Below are 13,317 nucleotides of genomic sequence, written 5' to 3'. Positions count from 1 at the left end.
CTACCTTATTTTTTCCCCCGAGCCTGCCTCCCTCAGGCAGCCCTTCTGTTGTTCTCTCAAGTATTCTGTTCTCTCTTTTCAGCGGCCTAGAAAATCTCTTTTTCTCTGAGTGCGCTTCTCTTCGTTTTCAACTCTTTAGTCTTATTCTGTGCTTTCACATCCGTCGAGCTACGTCTGCATATAGCTATTTATATACGCGTATCTGCGAACTCCTCTTTCTCTTCAGGTGTGTGCGTGTGCGCATTTTACTCTTCTTTGGTCTTCTGGTGCTTTCGTGCAGTGGCGGTGTTAAACGTGTGTTGCCCCCGAACCCCTCTCTTGTTTTTACATGATTTCCTCAGCACTTGGTGCAGCATTTCACTAGTCAACGCGCATAGCACTCCCACTTTGGGCATTTGTGGTGGGCGTATCTCAGTCATCTCTATTCCCTCTGTATTGAATTACGCTCTCGCCCCTGCTCGATCGCCCCCCCCCTTCCCCCCCCCCGCTCTTCCACCGCCCACTTCTCTGTATTTACTCCTACTGCACTGCCACCGCCTCACCACAGCCGCTCCTTTTTTGCACGCCCTTCTCACGGCTTGACGTCGACTCAATCGTCTTCTACCAGCGCTATACGGAAGACTCCTAAGAGGCGTCTTTGGATTCTAGCATCGTCACAGTAACTTTCCTTTGCTCCCCTTTTCGAAAGGTTGTCCTTCGCTCTTCCTTTTCTTTTCCGCGATGAGCGACCACGACGAACCGGCCTCGCTGACGAGGACCTGTGCGCAGCATGGGGCTCATCGCTCTTCCGACGCGAACGATGTGTCTACTGTGGGCCACGGTGACGTCACGAAGCCGCCTGCGCCGAAAAGGTTCATTCCGGTCCCACTCACGTCGCTTCACTCTTTGCCGGACCCGCGTGGTGGTCTCCATACTAGCCGCTACACGTCACCACCACGGCAGCTGGTATGCCCCCTTCCACTGATGCAGTCAAGCTCCAGCGACGTTTCGAGGCGTACAGGTTCTTCCAATGACATGTGCGAGACGAATTCACTGGTCAGCTTCAACCTGCGCTTTGGCGAGATGTCCAGTGTGGGCATTTCTGCCAGCACATCCACTGTACCAGCTGGTTTCAGTGACAGCAGCACGCCACTCCACTGGCTTCGCGTTGCAGAGGATCACATTATACCACATTCGAGCAGCACCAAGGCACCTTCTGTGGCTGTGCGGCGAAATGCTGAGTATGTCTTCGAGCGGTGGGTGGAGCAGAAGGTGAGTCACACCGCCGCAATGGATGACGCCATGTTGAGTGTGGCGGCGGCTTTTGATGAGCTCTATGCCTAAACGGCCCCGAAACAGATAAGGCAGCCACACGGAGTGCCCATGGCTGCGATTTTGCGCAGGTGTGTGTGAGGTCATTCGCTTCCGGCGATTGTGTGTTTTTTCCTCTTTCTCTGTGGAAATGTACAGTGTCGCGCGATTTTTTCCCCTCGTGCTCTGCGCGTTTGAGTTTACTGGCCATGCCATTCCGCCTACAGGCCGCAGAGATGTAGGCGGAATGGCCGCAATGAGCTCGTCTACGCGTACTTTCTCAAGTGCATTTTGGTTTAGAATTCGTGTGGCTCTCTGGCTGTTGTTGTTGCAATGCTGAGACTCTCTCTCTCTTTTTTGTTCTCGGCCCTTACCACCGCTCTGACAGCGGACCTCATATGCTGCAGTAGGTGGGGGGGAGGGCACCAACGCACTGCTTCCTCCCTCTCCAGGCTCTCCGCCGGTTTCCGTCTTCGCCATCAGAGACACCACATATACACAAACGAAGCAAAGACGACCCCCCCCCCCTCCCTCCCCCCTCACCTCCTACGTTTCGTTGCTCCGTGGCACGTGGCCCTTTTATTATTATTATTATTCGTTTCGGCGGTGATTCCGCGTTCTTCTCCTTCAGCTATTCCGCTTGGGTGCCTCTGTTCTTCGAAAAGGGACGTTCCCCCCCCCCCCTGCGCGCGCACCTCGGCTGTATTCTGCACTCCGTGAGCGACGCCGAGGCCATCACCCCCCAAGTCTCGCTTGGTATATTGCTTGTGGTTGCTCACCTCGCTGCGATTTGTTCGATGTCTCCTCGTGGGGATGTGGCGCTCTCGCACCAGCTCGCTCTTGTTCCCCACTGAATGACTCTTCACTCTCTTTTTATATGTTTCGCTTCTCCCTGTGTTTTAGCCTCCTGCTCCCCAGCTGTTGACTTTCGCCCAGTGCTCTGTGCGCTAGTTTTGACCTTTGCAGGCTTGTCTGACGCGCCTCTGTCTACATGCATGTTTGCAGCATGTGATGCGTTAGCAACGCGCTCGAATTAGCGAAGGAGGACCGAACATGATCAAGGACGGCACGTATTACGCCACTGTTTGGTTGGGAGGGGGGAAGAGGGGGAAACGAAATCAAAGCAATGTACCCTTTTTCTCTCTGACGTGGTTTACTGGGCCTTCGAGTAGTACCTCTGGGCACGTCTACTGTGTGCGTCCCTTCACCCAACATCCAGTACCCTCACCCATTACCCACTTCATTCACGTACGGCTCTCATCAGAAGTTTCGCACTCGCCTCCTGACTTCCGCTCAGACTGCCAGTTGTCTGTTTCTTTTTCCTAACGCTGCCATACACGTCGTTGCGCGCGCGTGTGTGTGTGTGTGTGTAGTATTGGCTTCTGCCTCTTTTCTGGCTCTGATATGTTTTCCTCCTCCTCCGGCGTGGTGCGAGTGTTGCATGAAGCCCCCACTCCTCACAGTGCAGGCTCGTGCACGTGGCGCTTCGGCTTGTCGCTTGTGCTTGCTCTACTCCTTTATTGCCCCCCCCCCTCACCTCCTCATTTCTCTCTGTTTTCCCTTTTCCGCTGCTCTGTCTGGTGCAATGCGTTCGCTTATTTTCATTCCTTCCTTCCTTCATCGTTGTAGTTGCTCTCTCTTTTTCTCGTATCGCTACTCCTCATTTATCCCATGCCCCGCTTTACTTCAATACACACACGCGCCCTCACATACGAAGCGCTACCTCATCCCCCCCTCCCCCCAATCCCCCTAATCCTCGTTCTACGCCTCTGCTATCACGCTTCTATACCCAGCGATGCCTTTCGATCGTGTGCCCTCCCTCGATTCAGTTAGTAGCCATGCCACCTGTCTTCTCTCTTCCTTTTTTTTATTGTTGTATTCGTTCTGCGTCCTCCTCCACGCACTCACATCACCATCACATGTATGGACTCCAGATGAATGGGTCACTTCACAGTGCCATGCGTCTGGCGAGCGCATCGCAGGTGGAGACTGTATTGCTCCCCCTCCCCCTTCCCCTCCCCCGCTCCTCTCTCTGTCAGAACCGTGGATGGCTCTTTTTCAAGCCGGCGCTGCCTAGCGCTCCATCACTATATTGACTTCCCTGCGCCCATCGAAGTGCAACGCGCTGATGTGTCTCCGTTCACTGCTCTGACAAGTGACTCGCGGTGCCCCACCTTTTTCCATGCGCATCGGAGTTAGCGGGTGGTGCACAGGCAGAGCGGGGACAAAGCTTCGCTCCCTCTCCCCCCCCTCTTCGCTGTACGTGCTGTTGTTGTTGTTGTTGTTTGTGTTATTCGTCTTCGTCTTCCTTGTATTCCCTCTCCATTTTTCTGCTTGGACTTCCAGTACTTCGACGGTAGCGCGTTGTGTGTTGCTTTCTTTCACTCACTGCCTGTCCTGCGTGCGGTTTACATTTTTTTCTCTTCTTCTCGTTTACGCTCCTCATCGCTTTTTCGTCTTCGTCTTCTGATCCGGACGCGGGAGCAGAGCTCGACGGGAATAGCGCTGTAGCTGCATCGCCGACACGCTCAAGCTGCGCGCGCTTTTTTCACGTTAGCTAGGACATGCCTTTACCTCTCCTTACCCACCCATTCATTGAACGAAATGGTTTACCCATCACGCCGTGACCATCGATCTTTCCCCAATCCCCCTTCGCCCCCTGCAGGCGTTCTCGGGTCACGGCGGTGGCATCACTACCACGAATTCGAAACGGTGGCCTGCGCCGACGGGGAACGACACGTGTCTTGGCGTACTTTGGCATGGACATGTTTGGGGGAGGAGGGCGTTTATCTCGAGATTTCACTCTTTTACGTCTTCTGTCTCCCTCTGTGCTTGTGCATGTGTGTAGAGACGCTTGGTGGCAATTAAGGGGAAGGGCAGCTCCCGCAGGTGCGGCGCGGGTAAGTGGACGAGCCCTCACTATGGCTCGTGAAAGGAGTGCAACTCGAACTCATATAAGCAGGCGAAGGGCATCGGCTAGCCGCTGGCGGCCTTCGAAATGCCTGAGCGAAACCACAGGCAGGGGGGTACGCTGCATTTCAGCAACCAAAAGGCCGTCAAATGTTTTCTTCCGGATTCACTAGCAGACGAAGCTGGAAAAAAAAAGGCGACGGCGGTAAACGCAACTCTGCAGTGGCTGCGCAGTTATCTTAACGTACGCGATGCAGCGCGAGAGTCGAGGAGGTGGTGGCAATTGTGTACTGTCTCTGAAGAGACGGACCCGTGTACGCTCACCTCCAGACCTTCTTGAGGTCCCACGCACAGGAGCACTCAAGACACCCCAACGCATTCGCACTGCCTGACTTAACTAGAAGGGCGAAGAAGTAATAATGAGCGCGCAGAGCGTATTGAACAGCGAGTGGTGTTCACTACTGACACTTCTGCGCGCCTCTCTCCGCTCCCCTCCCCTTTTTGCCTCGCTGTCTCTGATGTGCATTTTTTGTTAGGGCGTCTCGCTGCTGCTCGTGAGGCAGCGAGGCCGCCTATTATCCGCGCGTTCGCTCAGGTCTTCTCTTCTTGCTTTTTCCTTGGCCGGTGCGTGTTCTGTCCTCGTGCAGGCGAACAATACAAACGAAACCTCACAAGCGCCGCTGTGGGGTTTGGGGTTTTACGGTTGCCGTCATGCGTCAACTTGGTTGCTGAGGAGGTGCGAAGCGAGCGAAAAAGGGACAGAACAACCGAAGCATGTATCGCTCGCGTTGGGGGCCCTCACATGCTACGGTTGTGAATGGAGTCTGCACAGGACCTTCATTTACTTCTAGAAGCAATGTAGTATCTGGATAAGAACGCGTACATTTACCTCGCCATAGTGGAAGGCCTATACAAGCGCAAAATGCTCACCAGTTTTTTTTTTCAGCTTGCTCTTATTTTGTGTTCTGTTTTACTCCCCCCCATTCCATCTTCCCAGCTGTGCCTCGCCCTCTCTCTATCCGTATTGGCATTGATGTACCCATTCAAGCAAGAAATGCGAGCCAATCCGTGTATTGAGAGAGAGGGTACGCACTTACAATGTACCCAGGAAGAAGCAGCTCTGCCTTCTTCTTTGTTGTTTGTTTGTTTCTCGTTTCCCTCGCTATTCTTGTTCATCCATTGCCATGCCCGGTGGTGTCCCCTTCGTTGTTGTTATGTTGTCTTGGTATGGCACATGTGTCTCTCTCTCCCCCTCTTCTTCTTTGCATTTACATTCCTTCTCTCGATGCTGTCGTTTTTTATTTTGTCTTCTTGACCTTTTTCCCGTTGCCGTGGCGTCGTTTGCGCTTTCATTCGTGCGTTCCCCCCGCCCCCCCTCCCCCCATTCATCCCTCGCGTGTTTCTCCCGCTCTTTCGATGACTTTGTCTCTCCTCTATCTACCCAAGTAGTTTCATTTTTCCTCCCACTCTCCTCAGACTCTCTGGCGATGGTTCTCTGAACTTCGCCCTCACTGCCTCCACTGTGCGAATACCCACTCAACTTCCCCCCCCCCCTCCACCCCCCTTTCGATTTCGTTTTCGTTTTTTTGATAGTTTGGCCCTCCTTCCTGTTTGCATCATGTGCGTGCCCGTCTCCCTCCCTCCCTCTCTCTCTGTCCTCCCGCCCGCCCCCCTCTCTTTTTTACTCTCGTTTTATCGCCACATTTGTACAGACATAGTGAAGTTTTCTTTTCCCTCGCCTTCTCTTACATACAAAATGTCTACGTTGGAGTGGCACCCCCCCCCTTCGACACAGCGCAATTCAATAAATGTGCAGCGTGCCGCTCCTAGTACTCTCCTCACCCCGCGTCTGTGCCGGTGTCTGTCTGTCTGTGTGTGGGTGTGGGAGGGAGGTGTGTGTCTCAATGTGCGCTTTTTGTTTTCGGCTCGTGCTCGACTTAGAGATCCTGCGGACTTCTGCCCATGTCGAGTGGTGCCGGGCTCGATAGCACAACATGCTGGAGCGCATTAGGGGGAGGGGCTAATTTGATGAGCGACTATGCGTCGCGCTACGGATAAAGGCAGGGTGTACGCTTTGTGAGCAGAATTCGGCCTTGGCAATTCCCTCCTATGTGAAAGGCGAGGACAGTAATAAAAAGGGTGTGCCGTGAGCAGGGATCGTGCTGCTGCCGCTGACCGACCGCTTCACCGCTTCCCCCCTCTCACCGTGTGAGTGGAGTATCTCCAGGTACGCATGGATTCTATGCGAACCTCCTCCTTAATGGTTCCTCCCCGCCTTTTCCCTTTACCTTTCCCTTTACCTTTTGGATGTTACTGCATTGGTAAAAGCCCCCGTGGGCGCGCCTATGTGCGTCTTTAAGGAACTCTCTTCTCTCTTCTCTCTCTTTGCCTGTGTGTTCTGCCGTGCTGTGTCCCTGTGTGCTTTGCTGGCTGGGCATTGAGGCCGCTCCAGGAAGTGACCACCCGTACGTTAGCACAACGAGGGGAAAAGAACGTTGGGAGCTTCTCCATTGTCATGCATGGGTGCTTGTCTGAGGATCACACAAAATGGAAGGAAAAAAAAACATACAAGTCATAGCGGTGATGTGATCGCCATCTTGGGAGTGGACGAATGGAGACAGCCGCGTCCTATCTGTGGCCTCGGCGCGACGTCGCTTGGACTCTTTAGAGCTTCTTGCCACTCCAGCCGAAAGCACATTGTCTTGTGGATGTGACCTCAGTAGGCAGTGATGCAGCTGTCCGCGCTCTCTTCGTCCCTCGCCGGTTTTCCGCGGCTCAACGGTCCTTTTATTTATGTGGAGAGGCCGAAATGAATCTGTGCGGACTAGCATTGGTGATGCGCATGAAAGTGATGGCAGGCTAGTACCACACGCCAAGCGAAACAGTGATCTCTCCATTTCCTCAGCCGCTACTCTTTCTTTGCATCCCCGTTGGTGTTGTTGCTGTTTTTCACTCTGCATCGAAACCTCGCCCTCCATGTCTCATGTGGTTGCCACTCTCTCGTTCTCTCTTTGGACTGTCACCGAACCGTGCGCGTGTCGCCCAGCGTACACGGGGGGAGGGCGGCCACCATGAACGCTTACCCTTATGGAAAGACACAGGCCCCTTCTTCAGAGTACGGCTTCCACGTATACCAAGGAGCCACACTACTGCCTCTGAACGCCCGCCCTCGACCAATAACAAGGCGGAGGAGCCTATTCCCCAGTGCTCGTCTCGCAAACTTTCTTCGGTTTGTCCTGTGCTTGTTTGGGGCGCTGTGTATGGATCCGAATCGCCAACACATTTCTGTTTGGGAGTGCATACAGCGCATACGTGAGCTTCTCCTGTACGCAGCACTTCACCACTTCCGCATGAGCGCAAGTGCCTCTCTTGTTCTCTCTCCTTTGTTTCATTGTGTTTTCTAGCTCTCGCTCTACACCTCGCAGTTGTGGTAGTGCGTCGAGCGTGTCGAGGGGGACCACATCTCCGTCTTTTGATCTCCTCTCCTGCTCTGCTGCATCCCTGCATGCCACACACACTGTGCGCGCCTCCTGTAAGTACGCGTGTGTCGTCTTTGTTGTGCCGCTTCACGTAAGACTTGTCTTTGCTCTCTCGATCTCTCTTTCCTTTGGTTATTGAGGCTGACACCTTCCTGAGTCCTTCCCTCCTCCCCCCTTCTTTTTTTTTCTTCCCTCGACTCGTCTCTCCCCTTTCAGCTGCGACAGGGTCGGCGAAGGGCAGAGGATGCGAACTACCGGTACCCCCTCCTATTACAACAAAAGACTCCTCCTCTTCGGTTCGTGCTTCGCGGCATCCCCTTCACTTCTTTTTGTTTTCTAGCGAATGCAGTCGTCCGCCGCGGCGGATGCCAAGCCGTCGCGCGCACCACCGGTGTACCCCGTCTTCTTCATCCCAAATGGCGCGGGCACGCCGACCTCTGACGTTAGCGGTACCGGCATTGGCCACCCAGACGAGCCTGTTGAGCTGAGCGCTCGGCTCGCGCTCAAACGCGGGCAGGTCTACCTAAACCTTACGTGCCGGCCCCGTGAGGCGACTTCGTCGAAGTATTCTGCGTCTCCCCCGGCGGCTCAGGATCGTTGCACCAGCGCAACGAACACCCCGCTTGCACCTTCGCGATGCACCTCCACGCGAAGCCCGTTGTGGCTATTCGACCGCACGCCTAGTAGAGTCTCGTCACACCAGAAAGAGAGCCTCGCTCCCTCATTCAAGAGTCAGCACAGACATGCAGGCGCGGCATCGACGCCGTCGACGGGTGCCCCCCACCTCCAGCCAGAGCAGCACTACACTATTGCGCTGACGGACATCTCGCCCTTTGCCGCACAGAGGCGGCTCTCAGCGGAGCTGCGCGCACGGCTGCATCTCACTCTTGTGGACCGAGGCGCGACCACCTACCCGTCCCACGTCACCTCGCGTGCAAGGAGCCTGAGCCCAGCCACCTGCGATTTCCCTGAGACATCGGCTGCGCCGGCGTCACATTACTATCCTCTGCCGAGCCGAAGCCCTCCTGCCATGTTCACCCGCTCACAAGACAACAGCATATCTGCTCATCAGGTGCCCAGCACAGGTACTTCAAGTACAAGATCGACCTACGGTCAGTACCTGGAGGTGACGGAGCCATGGCGCTCAAACGAGCGGTCCCTGCTACCACTGCAGCCCATTGGGCCGAGCGAAGCTACGAGATGTTCGGGATCGAGCTCCTGCTTTGGCGAAGATGGCGCGATAAGGGTGCATAACTCTATGTGTGATCGCACATCGCAGGTCTGGCGCGCAACCGGAAGTCGGCTGCTCACACCGCTCGTCGAAAAATCACCTGCAATTCCGACGCTCCCTGCTGTACCCCTCGACAGCCTCAGCTTAGGCGCCTTGACCCCTCTGCAGACGTACCCTATGAACTCAGAGTTTTCCTCCATGAACGTTCTTTCTGAGTACGAGGAGCTGCTTAGTGTCGCTTTTTTCGGTGTCACGGAGACGGCCAGCATCCAAGACTGTGCCTTCTCCTCCGAAGATGTGCTGATGGACAAGAAGAGTAAGGTATTCGGTCATGGTAAGCAGTCTAAAACTCAGCTCAGCCTTTTTTCGCCATTGAAGCATCTACAGCGGACGCAGAGCGCGAGAATCCTCTCTACCTCCTCCGACACGCTCACCGCTGCTCTCCGGGACCCAGTTACTCCACTGCAGCTGCCACGCAGAAACATTTCACGCCTCTGGAAAAGCAACCGCGTAGCTCGGTCACCTGCTCTCGCCTCCAGCACTCATGCGGACTCGAAAAAGGTGCTGGCTCTGCCTTTCATTCCAAACCGAGGTCAGACGTTTTGCCTCCGCTTCCTCAACGAGTCTGACATGCGTGATTTCTTGAGTTGCTACGTAGGCATGCAGGCGTACATTGAGAAAATGCAAGGGAAGAAGAAGGCGGACGGACGTGACGGTGGGGATAGACAATCGCGCACATCTCAGCTGGCTGGAAATGACGAAGAGGATTTGAGCAGTGGCGAGCACGATGCGGAGCAGAACAAGCGTCTGACGAGCTCTCTCGGATCCCCGTCCACCGCAACCTACGAGCACCCGCACCCCTGCAATGCAAAGGCCTTGGGCACAAGGAGTGGCTCTCTCTCCACCGAGAATATCTCGGATTATCTCCTGAGCAAGAGCCGATCAGCAGTCTCGGAGGGTATTGATGGTGGACACCACCACCACAGTAAGCGCAGCACTTCGGGTGATGCTCGATTGACTCCAGTGCGAACTATCTTCGGTTGTCGTGGTTGGCAGGATTACGTGCGGTACAGAGTGGACCCTCGCTACGGTATCACCTATGCTACTGTGCCGTTGTTTCTGTGGCACTCATTTCTTCCGCTCGCCTCCTCGGTGCTTTACACGTGCCAGCGAGGCTTCCTCATCGTGGAGCGTCTGCGGGCACCGAGCTCGCCTGACCAAAGCAAGGATAGCAGCAGCAGCAGCATCAGCGTTGCGGAATTCGATGCTCCAGCGGTGGCCTCAAAGCAGCGACTGAATAGCCGATTGCGTCGGTTGCTCACTCCAATCCGCGCCGCACAGGAGATAGCTCCAGCAATGACACAGTCGCGACGGCGTCAGGCCTTGCTGAGTCTTAAAGACATCGCCGAGCTGCTTCCGACATCCTTGGTTCCGGTGGCCGCCTTGGAGACGCCCGCGTCCACACCTTCGACCAGGTCGAGCTGGGATGGCGTGAAGGGCTCACACCCCTCTGCCGACTACGCAGCGTGTCAGCCGACAGACGAACACGTTACCACCTTCAAGGACGTCTTTCTGTGCTTATCCGAGTCCCACCTACTCTTCCTGAACTCGTTTGGGCACCTATGGCTCCACTTCAGCTTCGACGAGGTCGCCCTGATTACCCATTCCGCCGCAACCGACTCGTTCCCCACGCACCCCTTTGTTCGCTTCCGCCTCAAGGCCAACGACTGGTTCGAAGCACCTATATCTGTGCTGACGTTTACACTGCTTCCAGAAGTACCCCAAGATGTGCGAGTTGTACGGGCTGCCTCCCCCCTGCGCCCATCAGAAACCGAGCCAGTGGTGCAGCGGGGTTCTGTCCGACCGAAGTCGTCTCTGTCGGTAAGCGCGTGTGGGCCAGCGCCCTGGTTCAATGACTACTCTCCAGGCACACCCGCCGCCGGGGCAGAGATCTGTGAAGTCCTCCTGGAAGATAAAAAGAAAGAGCAGCTTCTGCACTTTCAGAAAGCTCTGCTCGACATCTTCGAAACGGTCTGCCCACGGCCGCTAGAGCGGTGCACCTTCACGGAATTGATGAGCGGCGAAAACAGCACAGCACTCCGCAAACGGTTCTGGCAGCTGATCTCACGCGTTTCGGCCAGAGTTTCCGGCTCTCCTCTGGTGGAAAAGTCCTCCATGGCGTACGCTGACGCTTCCCTGCGGATGGCACAGCAGTGCAGCATAGCCCCAATTCTCTGTGTGAGGGTGGATGCAGGAAACATCAGCATTGCGGATTCTGAACTGAAGCAGTCGAGTGGTGTCCTCCTCACACCCACGCGGCTACCACTTGCGTCACCGAGCTCTTCTAGTACACATCAGGGACGGGATTCACAGCAATGCTCATTGTCAGCATACACGGCGCTGTACAGATCCCAAGCGAACCCCTCTGTGAGGGTGATCCTTCGCTGGGGCCCCGACGATCCTGGCATCGTGCTGCAGGATGCGGGTCACGACATGGACTTGTCACTCGAACAGGCGACTCGCACCGTGCCCCTGCTGGCGTGCAAGGAGGGAGTGTCCCAGGGCTACAGAGGGTTTTTGCAAGATAGCCCGCCGCAGAGTCTCTACCCAGTTTGCTCCAGTTCAGCCTTAGGTGAAGCAAAGCAAAATAGGGGAGATGGGTGTGCCGTGGACAGCAAGAGCGGTGACGCAGAGGGCATGTATGCTCCAATCACACCCAAGAAGCGGCGTACCAGCATTGTTCACCGCACTGCTGTGAAGAAGCAGTAGTGGCAGCTTTATGCGTCATTTTACAGCAGCGATGTGCGTCCCTCTGTGGTGATCTCAGAACGTGAAGTATGCAGGACGGTCTCCCTTTCCTTATCAGTAACTGGCAGCTTTTCTTTGGTGGCTGCCACTGTATACCGCCGCTTTCCTCGCTGATCTTTCGTGTCTCGCTCCGGTAGGACGTGAATAAGCGGCATGGCGGCCTTCTAACCACTCTCGCCGGGGTCCCACCGCCACTACCTACGGAAGCGCCTCCCTCTTCTCGCTGTTTGGCATATCCATGCGAAGAGGGAAGTACCCTCTGTGCAGCGGAGAAGTGCGCCTGCTGTTCTGCTGTCGTGTGTGGACGTTGTGTACGGTCTCCTCTTTCTCACCCCATGTGGGTTCTGCCCTCTCCTCTCTGCGACTGCGCCTGCTCAAGAGGTCGTCAGCCGTTGCCTTGTGTGACGTATTCGCTTTATATGGGCCTTTTTGTGTGTGTGTGTGTCTTCCCTTTTTTGCCGCGGCGCACTGACGACCAACATGGCGCCGAATGGGCTAAAGGGCCGCACCCCCCCCCCCTCCCCCTCCCTCCTACGACGACGACTCCCTTTACTTTTTTTTGTGTCTATTCGCCCCCCCCCCTCCCTCCCTCTCCGCGTTTGGGGGGGGGGCGACGGGGCTGATAGCCGGTGCGACCTTCACGAGTCTAATGAGCCGCCTCGAGTGAAGAACATGCCAGAACTGCTTACAACTGAGCAACCAGGCTCTGACTACGCTTCGTGCTTGGCACTCAGCAAGGGCAAGACACCAAAGCATCTGACTGATCGACTCCCCCCCCACACACACACACACCAGGAACAGGGTCGGTGGTCAAACTTGCAGCCGGACGAGATAGGAGAGAACGCCTAACAAGGTGCGGTGCTCTGTTTCGGCACGCGTCCGAGTTGAGGGGGAACCATGCCACATGGACTCCTCTACTTATTCTTGAGGGTGCGTGAAGCCGCTGAGGGGACACGCGCAGGCCCCACCCACCAGCGAGGGGTTTGTCACCGCGTGTGGGTGTTATGGGGTTTTGTAACACCCGGAAGCTGTTTACGACAACTCCACGGCATGGACAGGCTTCTGGAATTCCACGAGCTCTGCGGAGATTTCTCGGCTCCCCATTCCCCGTTGACGGCGCACCGTGTAAAGTCGTCGCCTGTTCCTGCGATGGACTGCACCAAGGAAAACGAGTGGCACAGTCTCCCACAGCCCAGAAAAGCCGGCCGAAGCCGGGGGTGTTCGCCTCAGCGAATTCTCGAAAACTCCACTTCCCCCAAAGGAGTCAGGTCTCCCCCGTTAACAGGTCCAGCGAGGACAGATCAGAAGAACGATCGCCACACAAGCAGAAGTGAGGCGCGCCTCCCCTCCCCCACCCCCTTAGTTGCGCCTGCCATTCATTAACCAGCACTCTTGCCTAGAAGGAGCGAAGGTCAATGATGCAGACAGGATGGATTGGGGGTGAGGCATAGAGACCTTCGGCAGCCGCCTCTACCGCGGCCGTATTGGCTATCTCGTTGCAGTGAATCCCTGCGCGTGTGCATACAAAAACTGAAGGTGAACTCCCCATCCGTTGTCCACCAAGAAAAGTGGGCAGGAGCGGATTTCGTTCTCAACTGC

At 55.6% G+C, this 13,317-nt stretch overlaps 2 protein-coding genes across 2 annotated transcripts; both read left to right on the top strand.

Annotated features, from left to right (window-relative positions):
* Positions 1–720: 720 nt before the first annotated feature.
* Positions 721–1,323, top strand: LPMP_312250 (hypothetical protein; the record flags this gene model as incomplete). Its single annotated transcript, XM_010703310.1, has 1 exon — positions 721–1,323. The coding sequence occupies one exon, from the start codon at positions 721–723 to the stop codon at positions 1,321–1,323; it is 603 nt and encodes a 200-aa protein (XP_010701612.1).
* A 6,699-nt stretch (positions 1,324–8,022) lies between these two features.
* Positions 8,023–11,679, top strand: LPMP_312240 (hypothetical protein; the record flags this gene model as incomplete). The annotated part of the gene is made up of 1 exon (XM_010703309.1): positions 8,023–11,679. One exon carries the CDS (start codon positions 8,023–8,025, stop codon positions 11,677–11,679), a length of 3,657 nt encoding a protein of 1,218 aa, XP_010701611.1.
* Between the last annotated feature and the right edge of the window lie 1,638 nt (positions 11,680–13,317).

The sequence above is a fragment of the Leishmania panamensis genome (assembly GCF_000755165.1).
Source record: "Leishmania panamensis strain MHOM/PA/94/PSC-1 chromosome 31 sequence".
In the NCBI taxonomy this organism is placed as follows: Eukaryota; Euglenozoa; class Kinetoplastea; order Trypanosomatida; family Trypanosomatidae; genus Leishmania; species Leishmania panamensis.
Note: the sequence above shows the minus strand (reverse complement) of the source record. Positions and strands in the feature narration are given on the sequence as shown.